At 39.4% G+C, this 20381-nt stretch overlaps 4 protein-coding genes across 5 annotated transcripts; 2 read left to right on the plus strand and 2 right to left on the minus strand.

Annotated features, from left to right (window-relative positions):
• Positions 1-52: 52 nt before the first annotated feature.
• Positions 53-6184, minus strand: LOC132203753 (N-lysine methyltransferase SMYD2-like). Its single transcript, XM_059631752.1, has 4 exons — positions 6008-6184; positions 2572-3208; positions 2290-2432; positions 53-1288 (listed from the first exon to the last, which is right to left on the minus strand). The coding sequence occupies exons 2-4, from the start codon at positions 3167-3169 to the stop codon at positions 221-223; spliced, it is 1809 nt and encodes a 602-aa protein (XP_059487735.1). The 5' UTR covers positions 3170-3208; positions 6008-6184; the 3' UTR covers positions 53-220.
• A 690-nt stretch (positions 6185-6874) lies between these two features.
• On the minus strand, positions 6875-11257 carry LOC132203752 (ATP-dependent DNA helicase DDX11). The gene is made up of 14 exons (XM_059631751.1): positions 10934-11257; positions 10619-10879; positions 10396-10566; positions 10013-10179; positions 9795-9953; positions 9530-9743; positions 9335-9458; positions 9150-9274; positions 8978-9098; positions 8503-8924; positions 8302-8451; positions 8000-8242; positions 7711-7938; positions 6875-7656 (listed from the first exon to the last, which is right to left on the minus strand). The coding sequence occupies exons 1-14, from the start codon at positions 11060-11062 to the stop codon at positions 7609-7611; spliced, it is 2562 nt and encodes an 853-aa protein (XP_059487734.1). The 5' UTR covers positions 11063-11257; the 3' UTR covers positions 6875-7608.
• A 65-nt stretch (positions 11258-11322) lies between these two features.
• LOC132203754 (SH2B adapter protein 1) lies at positions 11323-14778 on the plus strand. 2 transcript variants are annotated; one of them, XM_059631753.1, is made up of 5 exons: positions 11323-11881; positions 12562-12794; positions 13399-13607; positions 13761-13969; positions 14281-14778. In XM_059631753.1, the coding sequence occupies exons 1-5, from the start codon at positions 11444-11446 to the stop codon at positions 14623-14625; spliced, it is 1434 nt and encodes a 477-aa protein (XP_059487736.1). In that variant the 5' UTR covers positions 11323-11443; the 3' UTR covers positions 14626-14778. The 2 variants fall into 2 exon arrangements, with proteins under 2 accessions (XP_059487736.1, XP_059487737.1); XM_059631754.1 differs by having other exon boundaries at positions 11324-11881; positions 12583-12794.
• A 630-nt stretch (positions 14779-15408) lies between these two features.
• LOC132203009 (serine/threonine-protein kinase Tao) lies at positions 15409-20321 on the plus strand. The gene is made up of 9 exons (XM_059630421.1): positions 15409-15775; positions 16481-16739; positions 16797-17022; positions 17380-17708; positions 17814-18275; positions 18400-18969; positions 19117-19467; positions 19697-19977; positions 20044-20321. Exons 1-9 carry the CDS (start codon positions 15759-15761, stop codon positions 20150-20152), a joined length of 2604 nt encoding a protein of 867 aa, XP_059486404.1. The 5' UTR covers positions 15409-15758; the 3' UTR covers positions 20153-20321.
• Positions 20322-20381: the final 60 nt, after the last annotated feature.

A 20381-nucleotide genomic window follows, 5' to 3' on the forward strand; every position in this document is an offset into this window, starting at 1 on the left:
CAATTATTGACAAAATTTAAATCTAAATGCTTTTATTTGTTTTTCGTAAAAGAAAATACAATTTCATAAGTTACACTGAATTCCATTTATTTTTATTTTTGATATTATTGCCCTCTACAATGTAGTAAAATGAACAGAGCTGTTTCTGCAGAAATTTCCTCAGTTTAAGGGAAGTTGAAACTTGAAACTGAATCTGAGCATGTCAATTGACATGAGAATTTCAATATATGTTGGTTCGATAAGCACGAGCAGACACAAAGGGGAAGGCACCTTTGATTTTCAAATTTTCAGTCACCTCAATTTTTTTTACCTCAGCCATGAGGAACATTTGCATCATATGGTAAACCTGCGCATAAATGTGATCCCCTCGGTTTATCTTCAAATCGTCATAGACCGACAAGATTTTCTTGCACAGTTGCTCGTTTCTCAGGAGAGTTAAAGCAGGAAGAACAACTTTTGTGCCTTCAATTATATCATCAGCAATGTTTTCCATGAAATTTACAAACAGAGGAATTCTAGGATCTGGATGTTCAATCCTCAATTCCTCGCGGGCCACTTCTATAAACAGAGATTCCCAATCTCCCACACAAGCAAGGCACTTGCAGTCAAGATTCCTAAATTTCAACAATTGTGATCGCCGATCTTGTAGATCCATGATCTTTGCCCAAACGTCGAGGTGAGCTACAGTGATTTCCTCACCAGGAGGAATTGGGCGCAGAGCCCGAACTGCTGCCTTTCTTCCATAGAAAAAGCAGGCAGCGTTCGGTTCACACGAGTGGCTGATGGTGGAAATTTTCGGATAAAATCCGTATGCAAAATATTGAGCTTCAGCCACCCATTGGTCAATATATGGAAAGGGGACCAATTCGTCGGCATGATTAAGTCGGGGCATTAAAATGGGCAAAATTTTGTTCAAGAAATTGAAAAGTTTGAAGCTGGAAGTGGAATCAGAGGGATAAACCGCCTGTGCCATGATCGCCAATACTAATGATTCCAAAGGGTAGCGAATGTAGCGATAGTTTTGCAGAGTACCATGTTTGAAGATGTCCTTAATGCGCACATCAGCGTTTTCGGACAATTGGCCATTTTCCTCCAGAGCATCGATGCAGTTCTGCAGTCCGAAAAAGGCCAACAACTTGATTGCGAGGTCAGCATTAGCCATTTTGTTTGGGCACTCCATTCCTGTGTCCTTGAAGGCTTCAGAGAGGACAAACTGCTTGAGTCCACATTCAAATTTATGATACTTTTTCCAAGCTTCATGCTGGCACTTGACGCTGCAGTAACATTCCTACAAAAAATTAAATAAATAAAACATTACTAAAGTGTAATAGTGTAAGAAATTTAACTTAAGAGAAGATAAAAAATGTAACACTCTCACAAAACAAAATTAGATATACAAGCAATTAAAAAAAATAATCACTAGTTGTAATTAATTATATTTTTATAATATTTGGAGTAATTGAATTTAATGTGTCATCATTTTACCTTTAATGCTATTTTGATTTAAATTTATTTTAAAGCTATTATATTTTTTAATACTAAAGCCCAAAACAGCGGCTCTTTTTTATATTATTATTCTATTTCTTATTTTTAAAAATAAGAATCGTGAACTGTGATTGGTTCTTGGATTTCGAGTTAATATTTTTATTTTAAAACCAAGCTGCTTGGCCGAGCCAAGCTTTCTTAAATAAAAATTTAAGAATTCACCAATGAGCGTGCCAGAAAATAAAAAAATAAGGGTGGACCAATCAGGGGGATGCGATCACACCCCCAAGTGGAGCGCGAACTTTGAAACTGGTATTGCACGTGTCAGGTAAAGTTCTCAGTATTTTAATTCGACGCGTTAAAATTGTTTCGACACCTTCTTCATTCATAAAAAAAGTTATTTACGCTCTTACTTATGATTTGGAATACATAAAAAAATTATTATATAAATTATAAAATAAATTTAGAAATCTTGTATTTTTTGTCATAATGCTGGCTATGAGTGTCACAAAATTACTGTTATTCTCTGTAATAGACTCTTTTTTTTTGCTAAAACTTGTGAAAAAATAGCATTCCGATTGATTGTTCTGAAGAAATTAAGAGAGAAAGATCAAAAAGTTTGAAAGAAACTTGTTTGTTTGAGTACCCAGCTGATCGCGCACACTATTCTTTTTTAAAATAAGGAGACAAGCCGCTGTTTTGAGTCAGCGCGTTATCTCGTTATTTTCTTATTTTTAAATATAAGAAATAGAATATTAATATAAGAAAAAGCCGCTGTTTTGGGCTTAACAATGAGAAATTTACCCATGAGCAAGATGTGCACGGCTTCATGTTGACGCACATTTTGAGACAATTGTGGCAATTTGTCCAAATCCTCATGTCTGCTCGTGTTGCAGCGTACGAGACCATGCCATACAGAGTGGGCTCTTCAATCAAGAGGGTATCGCCTGGAACACATAATTACGTTGAATTATAAATTTAGTGTAAAATAAAAAATTGATTGTAATGATTTTTTTTTTTTTTTGTTTTTTAGAAATTTTACTAATAAAACAATGCATTAGAATTGTTCAAATAGAATGCTCTCACCTGTTTCAAATTTCTCCTTGGCTTTGAAGGAAGATGGTTTTCCTGCATCACCTTCTTCGAAAACAATTTCTGGTGATAGGCCTCCCAGCGGGGATGGAATTTTGCAGTGAGCCAGAGAAGGAGGCTCTCTGTAATGAGCCACACGGATTTTGGCGTTTTTTGGGAGGCGAAGAAAATCAAGCGGCTCATTCTTATCAGTTGCTGAAAAACCAATTTTCAGGGCGTCCTTAAAGCAAGCCTCCGCTTGGTCTTTCCTTCCGAGGGCATTGTGGCACGCAGCCATCCGGAAGTAAAGTTTGAACTTAAGTTTCTCTGGGTAGTCGTTTTTCAGGGCGTTCTTGCAATCCTCGATGCACTCTTCGCAAAAGCTCAGCTTGAAGAGGACGGCGCCACGGTTGGCATAGGCGATGCCTCGATCTTTGCTGCCGGGAGGAGCCATGCAGATGCTCTTGGTGTAGGCGGCGATGGCTTTCAAATTCCGTTCCGTCTTGAAATAAATATTGCCCCTTTCCTTTAAGGTGACAGGGTCCAACTCTGGGCAGAAAAATCTTGTCTCGACGCTCCTCTCATCAAAGTACAAATCGCCCGGGAGCGACATTATTGCAGGAGCTGAATGCACTCCTCTAGTTGGCAAATGCTGCAACAAAAAACAAAATGAAACTTATGGAGATTGTGAAATCTAAAACTCTAGTCATTATCATTAAAATATTTAAATGTTTTCATCAGTTTTCATTCTTCAACTATTTTTAGGCAATTTCTTTATCAATTTGGTTCATTATAATTGGTTTGAAAATTAAGTTTCAAAATCGGTTTTTCTCATAAAAATGAAATTCAAACAGAAATTTACCCTAGGTAAGCCCAAGTTGTGTGTTTCAGAACTAAAATTAGACATCAATTTATTTACCCAGATTCGATCATAACTTTTTAAAACTTTCTAATTCTTTAATTTTTTAAATTGAGCAGTATTAGAATGCGGTCATAAAAATGTTTCCCTAGGTGTGCTAACAAAGTTGATGACTTGATGATTTGATTATATTAATCTTTAGTTTTCAACGCTTGATAATTATCTAATTCTTTCTCTGGGACGAGCTATGCTGTGCGGTATCCCATGACATTTTAATAAAATCTCTAACAAACGGAAAAAGGCATAGTATTTCATCTACATCTACAGTAATTACATAATTCAATTAAATTACAAAATCGGGCGATTCCAGAAATTTAACAAACCACAGGTGGCTATGATAAAAAAAGTGAAAATCAAGTAAAACACAATTAAGAATCTAGAATAAACCATATTAAAACTGGAGAAGCCGTTTTTTATTATTAAAATCGTCTTTAGGGGGTAAAGCCCGTTTCCTTCATTCCAAAAATCTGCACTAATATGCTTAAGAATAATAATGCCTACCTGCGACTTATCGAAAGTGAATAATTTTTTTTCTTTCGTTTGACTTTGAACAGTTGTTTTTAAGTTTTTTAAGCTAGCGAGTCAGGAACCCTGATAAATTCTTTAGATACAACTCAATTTTGAAATTTTTTAGTTAAGTTCTTGATATGAAAACCTATCCAATTGGAGTCGAGCGCACATAAAAATAAATCCTTTCTTTAGAAATATTTATTATAAATCAAGATACTTAAACCTGCCACATTAGGATAAAATAATAAAATCTTTCAATACTCCAATTTAAAAAAAAAAAATTCTTAAGGATAGGGAATAGCGCTTTTCCTCCCATTTGCGCCCATGCGCGAATACCCTAATCAATACTGACTGTGAATCAAAGAGGAAATTAAATTTTCTAGGATCTCTAAATGCAAATATATGTACATTATGTGGTGCTAGAGATTAAACAGTGGACGCACCTTTAAAATGCACATTCTTTCTTCCCCTGCATTTCTGCTATATATGTAGCTTAATCAAGGTAAATTTTCATTAGGGTGAAGCTGACCGCTGTCCCGCTGTTCCTATTGTGCATCAATAAAATGAACATCAGCTTATTTCCTGCGCTCACAAAATTGCCTGCGGCTATCACTAAGGGTCGCGCTGTATGATTCACGTTACACACTCTTTTTAGAGAGGTTTGATACTTTATTCCATTTCCTGCCATAAAGCTCATTTGTATGTATGCTTACTGGCTGAAATCCTATCAAATTAACAAGTTGCCAGCAGAAATTTTGAGAAATTTCTTGATATTTGATGAAGCAGGCGGAATCCAAAACCAAGGCGTGCAAGTTCAGCACCTCTCGCTCTTGTGTAACGCATTTTAAACATCTAACAAGCCAAAATACTTGGATTACTCTCCTCATTTTTAGCATCGCATTGCATGAGTAGTTAAAATATGCTCGTATTTTTTGGGTTCCACAGAGAAAAAAATCCTAATTGACGTTGAAGGAGAAAGAGCTGCATTCAGAACAATTAAAGAGATAAGGGATGCATGTCAGCAGCAGTGAAGCGACCCTCGCTGGCCGCCTCTCTTTTCGGGGACAATTAAGCAGCCTATGACAGAATGATGCACTCCACGTGAATGCTCTAATATGGGCTAACAATAAGAATGCCCTGGAATGACACTTTTACGACCCTGGCGCGCCAAACTCTTTTTAGTTGGACAGAGCACCTTGTTTTGTACTGTCCACAGGGATAAGAATGTAATAAGAAAAGGACCAGCCAGAACTTTCCAGAACTGATACATAATACGTATTATGTTATTTAATTGCTCAAAAATATTTTAAAATTTGAGTTGTTGCAGTTGGAGAAATTATTTTTTTGCACAGTAGTAACGCTGTGCAAACAAATTTATATGTATAATTTTTTGAATTAAATAACATTTCATTAAATTTTCTTTGTTCTATGTTTGAATATGTTGGCAAAAAAAGTCAGATTATAATCAGAAAAATGAATTTAAATTAAATTAACTTTAACTCTAATAAGGGATATTAAGATTTTAACATAATTAAGTAATAAACATATTAAATGGTTAAAATATAAATTGTGCAGGCAGTTTAATTTCAATGTGAATTAATTTCTTACGCATTAAAAAGCCAATCAAGTATGTTACTTGAAATTATGTTGTTTCCCTTCGCCTAAAAACTTTAATTGCCAGTGCATAAATCCTGCTCAGGATAATAACATGATGTTATATATTTTAATTGCTATTTTTTACGGCCCTGCATCCCGAAAAGCCTGCACCCTCAGGAAAAGGATATATATTTCAAATGCAACCATATGCTACGAGTTGCGAGGTATTTTTAAAAGGTTGTAACAGGAGATTCTTCTAGAACGCACCCTCTGGCTTTCTACCCTCCTGAATCATTCAATTCACCGCGGTTTTCTTTGCACTTGATAACCCCATTGAAGAACTGATTTTTTTCCATTTAAATTAAAAGGATCGGCCATAAAAAATCAATAAAAATTTATGTGTCAAAACATAAAAATTCTGCTTACATCGATCACGTGACGACCCTTTGGAGATCAGCTTCAGCTCACTCTGCTTCCCAAATCCTGACAAACCGCGACACCAAACAGCGTCAGGCTGCCGAGCGCCGAGCCGACTGAAACTGAAATGAATGGCTGTTGGCTACTGCTACTGGCTCGACCTTTGGGCTCTACAGAGAGAAGTGCACTGGCGAGCAGCCTTTCAAGCTGCAAGCGCATTGCAATGCTGGTGGCGCCTTGCTTGTCTCAAGATTTTGGTATTATAGCAAGATTTTAAACGGCAATTTATAAATAACTGGTTTGAGCAATTTGGAGCTTGTCTTTTATTTATTTAGCAAATTAATATACCCATTCTATAATTTACCTTTCTTTCAAAAAAAAATTTATTTTGAGAGAAATTAAATTATTTTTTTTTTTAAATAATATTAAAAAAATGTTTTTATTATAATTGATTGTTTGATAAAAAAATAACAATAAAATTGAAGTTATTTTAAACAAAATAAAATAACCAATAAAATTAAATTTGAAATGAGTAAATAAAATTTTAAAATATAATAACAGAAATAATAAATATTAATGTTTACTATATTTACATGCAGTTATTGAATCAATAAAAAAGTAAACTACGCTGAATTTAAGAAGAGTTTGCTAAGATTGGAATAGCTTTATTAACATATATGTACGTCAGTAAATAGTGTTATTTTCTAACAAACTGCATAATCAAATTTTTTTGAGTGGAGTTACCTGCGGTGACAGTCTCCTTTTCTATTAAGCGTTTTAGGAGACATCTGCCAGTTGTAAACCTTTTCTTCTTTTTTTCATTTTCTATTATTTTCTTGCCATAGAGAAGAGTTAAAAATAATATATTATCAAGTAGATCACAAACAAAATTATAAAAATATAAATAAATTTTCAAATTTTTTCATTTCATTTCATTTTGAATGCGATTTTTTTTAATAATTCCTTCAATCAAATAAAATCACTTAATTCATTTCAGCCCGTGCGGTAGTAAAGAACCGTTGCAAACGATTCGATATTTGAACGATATATCGCCCATACCGCCAGCGCCTCTCCCCACAACGGGTAGTAAAATACCGGGTAGTAAGTGTCCGCGGTAGTAAGTATCAGCAATCCAAGTATCAGGATAAGTATCAAGTTGAAAAACATTTGCTTATTTAATTGTTCTAATTCAATAACAGTGGTTTCAAAAAATTAATTATTTGAATTATTAAATTATATAGTTTGTATCAAAAATTATTTAAAATTTGAAGTTTTCCTTAAAATGAAAATAAATTATCTTTTATAAACAAAGGGGATATCCAACAAAGGATTATTTTAGCATTTAGTTGATCAGTTGTAATATCCAATAGGAATTATTTGACAAAATAAGTTTAATGATTGTACAGCTTTTACATCACAAATCTGGTCCCTCTCAGGCTCTCAAAGATAATATTATTTTTTAATTTGCCCTATAAATTTGATCCATCTTGGAAACAAATTATTTAAATTAATATTTTATTAAATTATATTTTTTTATTAGTTGAAAGTGAAGTCAGAAACTGATAGTAAATTAACGACAATTAACGAGAACTGACCTTCTATCTGCATTGCTATTTTTGGTCACTACCTCCAGCTTCAGTTTTTTTGCAGAAGAAAAACTAAAATCCACAAATTAGCAAATTTGATGAAAATTAAAAGAATGTTTACAGCACCTTTCTGAGCATTGAAAAACCAGAGCCAAAATCCTTGGAAATACTGAGATTGTTTTCAATCCACGATGGTAGTGCAGACCTGACATGTGGCGATTTGTACCTTTTATCCAGCAAAACCATTGCTGCGTAATCATTTTGGTGACGGATGGCTCTCCCAATGCACTGATTGACAGCTTTCATGCACAAATTATTGTAATACTCTGATGCTGGGTCTTTTCCTTCAGCCACCTGACACAAATTTATTTGTTCGGGAATCAAAATACATGACAAATGTTGACAAGCTTCATACCGATTTAAATTTGACTCTTTGATACTCCATTTTGGCCTGGAGTTCTAGGGATTTGATATTGGGATATGGAAGCCCAACAACTATCACACACCGACACAGTTCATCGGAAAAGTTGATGCCTTCGCTAAGTCGACCTCCAACAACTGATAACAGCATGGCTCCATTCCCAGGCGGTTTACAAATCGCCGCATATTCTTTCAAAACCTGGTCAACTTGTGAACTAGTGTCAGGCTCTTTAAACAACTGAAAAATTTTCAGAAACATCAAGTTGCAAATATCTCAATAAGTCTTAATTTCTTTACCTTTTTGCATTTCTCCAGACTTTCATCCACTGACTCTTCTCTCCAAATTCGATAAACTTGGTCCAGGTATTTATGAGATGGAAAAAATACGACAATCCCGTGGGGCACCACAGATGAAATGTTACTCAATGTGCGGCCTAACGCTTTGATCTAAAATTTAAATTTTGTTTATAAAAAAACACATCTGACAAGAAAAATTACCATTTCTCTGTTGTTCCGTGACTGGAAAGAGAAGTCAAACTCGCAGGGGTAAGGTGCATTGCTTAAGACAAGTGGCAACACATTTTCAGCTGGAACTACGTGTCCAAAGAAGTGCTCAACAATCCTTTCCGAGTCATTGAAAAGTTCGTGCCTGACGTCCCAAGTTGGTTTCATTGTTCCTCCTGCTAGAACGACTGCTCTTGCTTCTGCCACAATATCCGCAAACATGCTTCCAGGGTTCAGAAGAACGAACTTTATCAAGCTGTGATGCTGCCCTGAAAGGCACAACACTCTACCCGACTCGGTTTGACATGTTAGCTTATTCATCAGGTTCAGCACTGGTAGAATGGGGTTGATTCCGACGCCGCTGTCTATTATTGATATCCCTGATGCAGTATCCTCTTGGGCAGGCGGATTCGTGTCTTTAAAGTTATTTTGTTACTAAAGAGAAGCATTTAATATTATATAATACTACCTGCATTCTTTTTATTGACTTTGTTTAGAAAACTATGAAATCCTGTTTTTGGTGTAGTTTCATCCTTCTTGCTTTTTGGAGGCTCCAGAGTTGGATTAAAACGAATTGTGAAACCATTGAGCTATAAAAACACGATTTGGAGAAAAAAATATCAAAAATCAAATTTCCTAACCTTTTGTGCTAGTCTTGAGCACCTCGTGAAGTTAACCAATTCCAAAAGGTTGAAATCCGCTAGCTCAGATTTATTCAAAAACTCATTCATAGTAAAAACTTTTTCTGACTTCACAGATTTGTCTCCTGCAATATGCAAAAGTAAGATCCAATTATTAAACTTGTGTGCATCCAATATTGAATTACCAATCATAGAGGTGAGACGAGTTATCACTTGCAACAGCTGCCGGATTTTGAGTAAGTTTGCCGGAGCTAATTTTGTTTTGTATTTTTCAAGGTATTGGGCCAGTTGAGAGTGGGCACATGTAAGCTTCAGGACAAATTAAGTCAAGTTTAATTAGCCTTTAAGTAATATGGAAGGTTATTCAGTTAGATAATTACTTGCACTAAATTCACTTCCGTGGAATGAATACTGCTTTCTGTTTCCAGCAGATTGTGAGCTTCGTCAATTATGATTACGTTTCCCTTTAAATTTAATCCATAGGCTTCGCGAGATTCCTTTAGTAAGAGAATGTTGTAAGGAGCAATGATGACTTGGGCATCATCGACACTGGCTTTGGTGGCGTAATATGGGCAGGCATCTTCTTTCCTGCCTCTAAAGAATATTTGGTAAAGAGAAGGGAATCAAATAAATTTTAAAATTTACATCTGGACCAAATCTTCCATGTCAAGAACTTCAGTCATTGCTGACATTCTGATGAACTTCATGCCATTAGAATTGCAGGAAAAAGGACAGTTCTCTCTTTTCTGTCGCTTTGCCCCTGACGGTTTGGTTGATGATTTGTTCTGTCTCAGCTGGAGACATCTGGAAACATAAATAATGCAAGCATAGTGGTTCACTCATTAAAATAAGTTTCTGCAAACCTTTCATTAATCAGATTGGAGTTTTTGAGACCAACAACTTCCTCGTTGATACAATAGTTCTGTCTTGAACCAAGAGTAACAACTCTGAGATCTTTTGAATATGGGCTCTTTTTAATTTCAGACACAAACTGGGCCAACTGTGAGTGAGTTCGACTGCAATATATGATCTGAAACAAGTGTGTCAAACCACAATTAAAATTAATAATTAAGAATTTTTCACAATGCATAAAAACAATTAAAGTGATTGTTGTGATTGACATAATTTACACATTGTGTGTTCAATCATAAAGTTTTAAAAAGATAATTAAAATTCCTTTTCCTTCTGCATCATAAAACGCACAAAAATATTAACGAAAATTGCAATCAAGAAAAAACCACAAAACCTTGGGCAACCGCGCTTTCTCAACATCCTCTTCATCCTCTTCGTCACTAAGTTCAGTTTCTCCATCAACAAGCAGTAGATCAGAATCTAGAATATGCTGCTCTTTAGCAAGCTTGTTTTCTTGAAATTTATTTGGAACTGTCCTATTTCTTTGACGGAGCTCTTCTAGTTCCTGTTTTAACGATGACAATTAAAAACATAAAATTGATAAAAACAAAAAATACCTTGAATTTTTTTAATTCATTGGGATAAAGGCTTATCTGTTGAAGTTGCTCTTGGATTTCTCTGAGCGCTTTCTTGGCCTTGTCAGCTTCATGTTTCTTTCCAATCAACTTAAATTGGTCATTGAACCAGTCGTCCGAAGAATTTGAAGAGGTAGTCTCTTGGGCATGACTGTTGGCTTTAGTTTCCAATCGTTTCATTTCAGCCTCCTCAAAATCTTTAAGCCAGGCAACAGCCCCGCAAATCAAACTCATCGATTTGCCCTAAAATAAATCATGTTAAATTCAGGTCTGAGCAAAATTTTGAAATTTTATTACGGTGCCGGTCGGACTCTCCATGATGGCAAGCGAACCATTTTGCAAAACAGAATACAAGCTTTTCATAAAATTTGACTGATTGTCATAAGGTATGAACGGAAAAGGAAAATCACAACGCTGCTGTTCCATGACTTCGAATCGTAAAACAAGTTTAAATACACGAATATTAAAACATTTAAAACGAAAAATAAAATTAAGAACCAAGACAGTTCAATACAACACGCTGGTCTTGATTCTCTTCTCACGGCCTCACGGTAGAGGTCAGCACCAATAAGAAAACAATGAATTGATTTGATGAACTTTCAACATCTCGCGGATAATTTCACACAAAGATGGCGTTTTCCTCATCCTTTTCGGATGTTTGCATTCCGAGGAGATCCCGAGACGAGCGGGGCGGGGCATGTTGTTGTTGTTGGCCGAACGCGAGCGGAGCACCGAGTGCTTCGATAGCGCGAGTGTGCTGTAGCGGTACGGCGATGGCCGCTCTTGTGGCCTGTGAGTGAGACGGCCATGGCCGCCCTGGAGGAATCCTGGGCCGAAGTGTGCGAGCGGCACGCGCGACTGGCCGCCGGCGAGTTGGCCAAGGCCGTGGGCGGCCTCGAGGGGCGGCCGGGGTCGCGCGAGGTGGTGCGGCGCTTCGTTGACACGTTCGTAGAGGAGGCCGAGACGCAGCTGGTGGAGGCGGGCGGGGGCGGCTCTCCGAGGGCCTCCTTCCTGCGTCGCCTCTCCTTCAAAGGACTGCGGCTTTTCCAACGCAGCGAGGAGACCGCCGACACCGGACGCAACCGAAGACTGGCCAAGATCGTGGTCGAGTGCCGCAAGGAGGGCATCGTCAACTACGTCCTCGGCGAGCAACTTGACGGCCGCGAGCACAAGTGGGAAAAATGCCGACTTGCCCTTGTCAAGACAGTCGGCGGATACATGCTCGAGTTCTACTCACCCCCAAAGGTGCCGACCGCTCATCGTACCCCTCCCATTTTTCACCTTGCACCTTCAGGGCGACACACTTATTATTTTGGAAAAATTTAAAAATACGGATCAATTTTTAATTTTTTTTTCTAAATCACATTCAAATTTTATGATGTAGATTAAATTTAACATTTTTTATCTATATTGAAGTTTAAATAATCTCTTTTAATTGATTAAAAAGTTATTTAAATGATAGTGAATCAGCCATTTATTTTTATTTCATATTACAAAAATTGATGTCTTTTGGCAAATTTTCTGAATCCTAGAGGAAAACCGCGGATCGTATTTCAGAATCATCCGGCTGACCGCGCTTGCTTAAGTCGGCCCCGTGTATCACGCACACACTCGCGGCACCGGCATTTTTTGTTAACAAATTATTTCCTCCTATTGCGTGTTTATCCCGGAGGCATTCCCGCTACCGCTTCAATTCCCTGCAGCCGATCGATCCTGAGAAGTCGAATTGAAAGAGAGAGCAAAAAATCTCGAGAGTCAAAAGGGAATCAGCACGTCAATTGTGACGTCATGACCTTCTCGAGACGGAACCAAAATTATGATTCATCTGGTTTGCGTTAGAGAGAATTAGAATTCACGTGTGTCGCCCGTTCCCACGTCAATGCAAAATTTTCCAATTTGCACAACAAAACCTTAACGTTAAATAGATTTTCAAAAAATTTTCACAGGCTTCCAAGCCAAAGAGCGGAGTTTTCTGCTTCCTAATTGCCGAGGCGCGCGAGACGAGGGCTCTGGAAATGCCTGACCGCGAGAACACCTTCGTCCTCAGGGCGGAAAATAACATGGAATACATCATCGAAGCGCATGATGCGGACGACATGCGATCCTGGCTGGCAACCATCAAATACTGCATGCGCACCACTAGCCCAGATGACAACAAGTACAATTTATTTTTATTTTTCATTTCCGAAACTGAATTTTCATATCAGATAAATAATCTTGTACGTGTTGTTCGGAAAAACGAATTCCAAATTTTGAATTAACAAATTTGATCACTTTATTTGACTTAATTTTTTGCATAATTTTTTAATAAAAAATTTTAATTATAAAATTTTAATAAATTTGAATTTGAGATACCAATTGGGTGCTTGAGGAAATGCTCATGAATTGAAAGAGGGGCTTGTCCTTGTCTTTTGTTTTAAATGACCTTACAACAGTCCCGTCAGCCAAGAAGAAACACTAAGAAAAGCAAATATTAAATACCACATAATTATAAAATTTCTGCTTTTAATATATTTTCTTGATCATAAAATTGGGTTTCCAATCGTGACTGAAAATGGCAATTTTTTTTTTATTGAAAACAAATTTTTCAATAAGGACAAGCATAATTGCCTTTCAATAAAAGTAAAAAAATAATTCACAACGCTTCAAAAGATATGCCTTAATAATGATGAAAAACCAATGAACTGTTGTGAAAACAAGATGAGATTTGAGTTTATAGGTCACAGGAATAATCAGTTTGTTTGTTTCTTTGTTTTCGACAGCGCTGATGGACAAGATGTTAGAATCCGTGTGGAACGAGGCTCTCGTCCAGAGCCCATCCCCTCCCACAACACGGCCGCCTCGTCTCCGGCAGGGTCGTTGGGCGCGGCTGAAAACCCCCCTGAACTACCCCCTAGGGTACCTGGTGGCCTCAGGCTGTCGAGCAACAGCAACTTTGAGCTTTGCTCCAGCCAGCAAGAACTCGAAATGAGTGAGGACATTTTTTTTATGTTGTTTTCTCTAAAATTTGAAACTTTTCAGAATGTCATATGCCACATTTGTTTGCCATTATGAGGTCGTTGGACTAAATTTTATAATTATTTTTCCCTTGAAGATTCTTACAAACACATTCCTTCAATTCCAGTGGCTGAAGCAACTGCGGTTGGGACCGAACCGGACAATGCAGTGGTGCTGCGCGAATATCCGTGGTTCCACGGAACTCTTGCCCGCTCGGAGGCTGCCCAACTGGTGCTCAGTGCTGGGGCCAACGGCCATGGCGTCTTCCTTGTCAGACAAAGTGAGACAAGAAGAGGCGAATTTGTACTCACCTTTAACTTCCAGGGCAGAGCCAAGGTGAAAGTTAAATATTTTTTAATTTTAATTAAAAGCAAGATTTAAAATATGTATAAATCAAATTTGACTTGCAATGAAATTTAAAAAGGGGAATTCAGCTAAATTTTTATCATTTTAGACGTTTTTTCAGTTTTCTTTATATTCTTAAAATTTTGAAAACTTACAAATCACCTCTCGATGGGATTTATAAATAAAACTGGAAAAGTATTATCATTCTACTGTAAAAAATTTTGCTATTAATTTTATGTTATTCATTTTTATGCCCAAGCTGTCCATTTTAACACTTCATAATTTTTTTAATTTTCTTTTAGCATCTGCGAATGACCTTAAGTGGTGAAGGGCAATGTCGAGTTCAGCACCTGTGGTTTGCCTCCATTTTTGACATGCTGGACCACTTCCGCATCAACCCCATCCCCCTTGAATCGGGTGGCGCGTCCGACGTCACGTTAGCCGACTTTGTAGTGGCCGGTAGGACGGCCGCGTCTGGTGCTGCTGGTTCTGGAGGGAGCGGCCAACGGCCAGCAGCGCCTCCGGAGCCCAGGGAGCAAGTGGTCACGCATGGTGGATCTGTTCGCACACGGACCGAGTCGATGGAGCGGTTGGAACGACAGGCGGCCGGAGGCCGTGCTGTGGAAAACACGTACAGTTTTGTCTAGCGAGAAGTGAGGTTGGGAAGAAAGTACGAAAGCATTCCAGACTGATTGACAGTGGCCAAAGACAGGATGCGTGTGTGCATGTGCATTGTGTGTAAATCTAGTCCTCTGATAATATATTGTGTAAATAAAACACTCACTCATAATTACACATAATTATTTTTTCATTACATTTTTTTCAGATAAGTTTTTATCAATTTCAATTAAAAAATCAAATATTTTTAATTCAATTTATTGTTTTCCCAAGCATAAAGAATAAAATAAAAAAAATCACAAACAATGAGAGACTGGAATATTTTCTATAATAAATAAATAGCTCTTAGTACTGGCCAAGATTTTGTTTATAAAACAATTTTTTTTGTATAGGACATATTACTTGATTTAAAAAAAAAAATACTGCATCAGAAAAAGAAAATTTTCTCAGAAAAATCTTATCCTATGAGTAGCAGATAAAATCCCAATTTGTTAATATGGATTGCTTGTTCGCATTGCACCAAATAGTTCTCCAATGAATCACGAGGTCAGTGATTTGATTACGCATCCAGAAGAGATGCTGAGAAAAGAAAGTGCCTGATGGGAAGGACCTACTACGATGCATAATTATTTATGCCACTAATGCTGAAATACAGAGATACAAAAAAATCCTCCCTCTCCCCAGATTACGTTTTTCCTTTTTCGAATTGCAAATAGTTTTCCTTGATACAACATAATATCGTCATTCGTAAATCCGCCGCGGTACGGGAAGGAGACCCAAATTGGCGCCGCTCTACAATCAGAAACGTTCGATGGTGCGACGCGTGCGCTGTGTCCTGGTGTCCCAGCCCGTGGCTAGTGCGCCTGCGCCTGGCCCATTGCGAAGTTTGCGAGCCTGTTTCAGATTTCCAAATCGATTTGCGAGTCGCCCCGCTTCTGATGAGGCCCCGCGGCTAATCGCGCAGCCCCAGTGCCGGCAACGCTCCGCCGTCGGCTGCCCCCACGTCTGCCCTTCCGAAGTGGCCACTCGGCAGGCGGCCGCGCTGTCCAGGGGGTCTGAGCGGCTGAAAAACGGGCCTTCGACTCCCTCCGACGGCCATCTTAGTTTTGACCGACCGCGGTTTTCAGGTGATGGCCCAAAACTGAAGACCGCCGCGTACGCCATGCCCGCCGTAGCCAGGTGAGAAACAACCATACAATTCATTGAGCAACTTTATTTACTCCGAGGGGGCCCACGGGGCCCGTAATCCGTTCACTTTCTGGGCCCTGAAACACCTGCAGTTTCTGTCAGTTAACCGGTTACGCTTTTTTTAAGAATCGGTGCAAATTATTTAACCGGTTTTGTAATTTTAAATCGGTTTTCAGCCAGTTTTTTTGAAAATTGTCCAGTTAACCTGCAAATAATTCGGTATTATTGGAAGAACGGTGTTTTACCGGTTATTATTAGGTATTATCTAAAAATTTCATTCAAGTATGATTATAAATTTGGCAAATTTTCGCCCTCTTGGCTCGGTTTCCTGCAAAATGTTCTGGCAGCCAAAGCTATTTTCGCAGGTCGACGGCCTTTTCGAGGCGCCTTTTGCTGCCGTGCTCGCGTTATATGCTCTATTTTCACCGTCAATTATATTATCTGATCCAGTTTTTGACGTGCACACGCCAAATCGCGCATTCGCACACAGGAAAGGTGCAATATAACGCGAATTCCTCGGCACCACTCACAAGAAGGCACCTTTCCATCAAAGGAACCGCGAAATCGCACCTTAAAAGGAAGGAACATCCTGCTCTTGGCGACGTTCCTTCCAACAGGGTTACGCCTATCCATCTGTCATAATGCAGGAATTTTGTGCGCTAAAAGCTAACCCCTGTGCCCTTTTCCTTTTTTCAGGCCGGGCAGCCTGAAGGACCCGGAGATCGCGGAGCTCTTCGAGCGCGGCGATCCGGAAAAGACTTTCGAGGACCTGCGTGAGATCGGGCATGGCTCTTTCGGCGCCGTGTACTATGCGCGGCACGTGCCAACCAGGGAGATCGTGGCCATCAAGAAGATGTCCTACCTGGGAAAGCAGTCGGCCGAAAAGTGGCAGGACATCCTTAAAGAGATTCGCTTCCTGCGCCAGCTCAGCCACCCCAATACGATCGAGTACAAGGTGGGTTGTTTCATGATCTCCCACCTGATTATTTTTCATTAACATTTTAATTTTAAGGGCTGCTACCTGCATGACAACACGGCCTGGCTGGTCATGGAATACTGCGTCGGCAGCGCCTCGGACATCCTTGAGGTGCACAAACGACCCCTGATGGAAGAGGAGATCGCAGCCATCTGCGAGGGTGTCCTCAGGGGTCTTGCCTACCTCCACTCAATGGGCCGCATTCACAGGGACGTCAAAGCAGGCAACATACTGCTCACTGAGAACGGCGTTGTCAAATTAGGTGGGTTTCAAAAGTTAATAAAATGTGTCCCATTAATATTTAATCTAATAAGTAAGATTTTCCTATTAAATAAGTTTTTATTCTTTCATATTCACAATAAATAAAATTAAGTTGAGCTCAAATTTGCCATTTTTGCAAGAATATAGAATATTCGAAGTGCTTGTGAAAGTTAATTTGATTAGGGAAATTGATTTTCTATGACGCGCTGCATACCAATTGTAGAAGAATGTTAACAATGTGTAACGATTTTTTTAATAACTTCAAAACCAATGTATTTTTTTCATGGTCCATCAAATAATATTATAAATTTAATCTGAATAACAATATTGATATATTTTTTCCCTTTCCTTTTCCCAGCTGATTTTGGTTCTGCGGCAACCAAATGTCCTGCCAACTCTTTTGTGGGTACTCCATACTGGATGGCGCCAGAGGTGATTCTGGCAATGGATGAGGGACAGTACGACGGCAAGGTGGACGTCTGGTCCATGGGCATCACATGCATAGAGTTGGCCGAGCGCAAGCCGCCCTATTTCAACATGAACGCGATGAGTGCCTTGTATCACATTGCTCAGAACGAGTCGCCGCAACTGCAGGCGGCCGAATGGACCGATGTCTTCAGACACTTTGTTGACGCTTGCCTGCATAAGAATCCGCAGGACAGACCCACCTCTTCCAGACTCCTTTCAGTACGTCTCATGTTAATGTTCTTTTTTAAAAACCATTTAATTTGAATCGCTGTGAATAATTGTTTCTTTATTATTTTCATTTAATTAACTGTTTTTTCTTATCAGCACCAATTGGTCACACGGACCCGCTCACCAACCGTGTTGATCGACCTTATTGGTCGCACCAAGGCCGCCGTGCGTGATCTCGACAACCTCAATTACCGCAAAATGAAGAAAATCTTAATGGCCGATGAAAACGACGCAGGTGCCAGTGATGAGGGCAAGAGCAACTCTGTTACCTCCGAGCACAGTCTGCACTCGGTGGCCGCTTCCGTGGCATCGACAGGCTCCAACAGCAGTTTGGCCAATCCCGAGGCACCTCCTGTTCCGCCACACGCTTCCACGTCCGAAGAGCTAATTCCAATGAGGCCGCATGCCTCCAACTTTGCCACTATCAGGACGACGTCAATTGTGACCAAACAACAAAAAGAACATATGCAGGAGGAGATGCATGAGCAAATGTCGGGATACAAGCGTATGCGGCGTGAACACCAAGGTGCTCTGCTTAAACTTGAAGAGCGGTGCAAGGTAATTTATCATATAATTCATAATTCACCTTTCTTGAGATGATAGTCTTTTTAAAGATTTAAGTTGTTTAATTTTATGAGATTCAATTCGTACAAAATAATTAATTTTTAAAATTGTGTTGAAGGTTGAAATGGAGGGGCACAAGCAAGTGCTAGACAAGGAGTATGAAGCTCTGCTGAGTCAATTCAGCAAAGAGCTGGAACGACTCACGCAGCGCCACCAGCAGGAGCTCGAGCGGCGCCTAAAAGCGAATGTTGCGGCCGAACGAAGGTTGCTGAAAGACATCACCACAAGGCAGGAGGCGGACCGAAAAGCTTTTGAGACCCAAAAGAAGAGGGAGTACAAGGCGAGTAAAGAGCGCTGGAGGCGGCAGATGGATGACGAGGCAACACCCAAGAGACAGAGGGACGCTGCTCTGGCCTCCCAAAAGGAGAACCACAAGCAGGTCGAGGCTCAGGAGGAGCAACGTTTGGTGCGTGGGCAGAAGGATTACCTGGAGCTGGAAATGAGGAAGCTGCGTCGTAAGAAGCTGCTGCAAATTCAACATCTAGAATTGGAGTTGTTACGAGAGGAGTTGGTAAAACGGCAACAGCAGCTTGAGACGGCACATTCGATGTTGCTCAGACATCATGAGGCCACCCAAGAGCTCGAGTATCGCCAACAGAGAGCCGTGCATGCGTTGCGAGAGGAGCAGGTATGTTTAAATCTGTCTCATTGTGGAGAAATTCAAATCTAATAAACTTAAAAAGAAGTTTGAAAGTATTGTAGCTCCATGGAAATTTTTACATCCTCTTTGGGTATTATTACAAATTAATATATTATGCGTCATTTTTTGTTTCAGGTATCTCGACAACACCAAACTGAGTTAAATTCGCAACGAGAGTACATGACTCGGACAGAGCGGGAACTTCGAAAGAAACATGCATTGGAGCTTAAGCAGCAGCCAAAGAGCCTAAAACAGAAAGAGGCACTGATTAGGAAGCAGTTCCGCGACACATGCAAAATCCAGACACGGCAGTACAAGGCTTTAAAGTCTCATATCCTCCAGACCACGCCAAAGGAAGACCAAAAGGCAGTCATAAAGAAGCTCAAGGAAGACCAGATGCGGAAGCTTGCGCTGCTCGGCGACCAGTACGAGCAGAGCATTGCAGAGATGCTACAGAAACAGTCAATCAGACTGGACGAAAGCCAGGTGCGAATTTAATTGTTATGAAAAAACTAATCAATTTTTAAATTATTATAAATTAGTAAGAATATAAGTCTACTTGATATGCTGCCTACTTTATTATATTTCATTTAAAATAAAACTTTGGATTTTTTCAGTAATAAGTTTCTTATATTTTTTGTTATCCATATCATACAGGGTGTCTATGAAGGAACTTATTTGCAAAATAATTTCATGAATTAAATTTTGTTTGTAGGAGGCTGAATACTCTCGACTGAAGGAGCGTCTCGATTATGAGATGGAAATGTTGATGGCCTACCAGTCGAAGAACAAGATGCAGGCTGAGGCGCAGCGAAATCGTGAACGCAAGGAGCTCGAGGACCGTGTCAGTGTGCGTCGCGCCCTGCTTGAGCAGAAGATGCACGAAGAGAGCCTGCAGTTTAAGCAGGAGCGGCACGAGCGACTGCGCATGTTGCAGGAGCGACATGATAAGGATCTTGACTCTTTTGACGAAGAGTCCGCTCGCCTCGGATTCAGGTACTGAGCTTTTTTAACTTTCAAGGTCAATTTTTCATTTGATGATTTTATGGGTGTCAAATGCAGTGCGCTCGCGATTGCCGAGAGCTCAAAGGAGGCGTACGAGGAGGAGAGCCTGAGCGGCAGCATGCTCAGCCTAGCCCATAGCAACAGCTCCTCCTCCTTCCCCCTGTGATCGAGAAGTGACACTCAGGACTAGTCTCAGTGATATACTCACTCACTCCAGGACACTTGACTTGAATCAAAGTGCAGTGCATCTATCCCCAGCATAATAAGCAAGCAAACAAACGAATGCAGCGTCAATCAATAAAAATCACAATTGCAGTGAACAACGGTGCTCCATTTTATTCCCGCTTTCTTTCAAAGCTCAACCATCTTTGCAAAGGCCAAGAAAAATCAAACTT

The sequence above is a fragment of the Neocloeon triangulifer genome, unplaced genomic scaffold (assembly GCF_031216515.1).
Source record: "Neocloeon triangulifer isolate White Clay Creek 2 clone unplaced genomic scaffold, ASM3121651v1 ptg000017l, whole genome shotgun sequence".
In the NCBI taxonomy this organism is placed as follows: Eukaryota; Metazoa; Arthropoda; class Insecta; order Ephemeroptera; family Baetidae; genus Neocloeon; species Neocloeon triangulifer.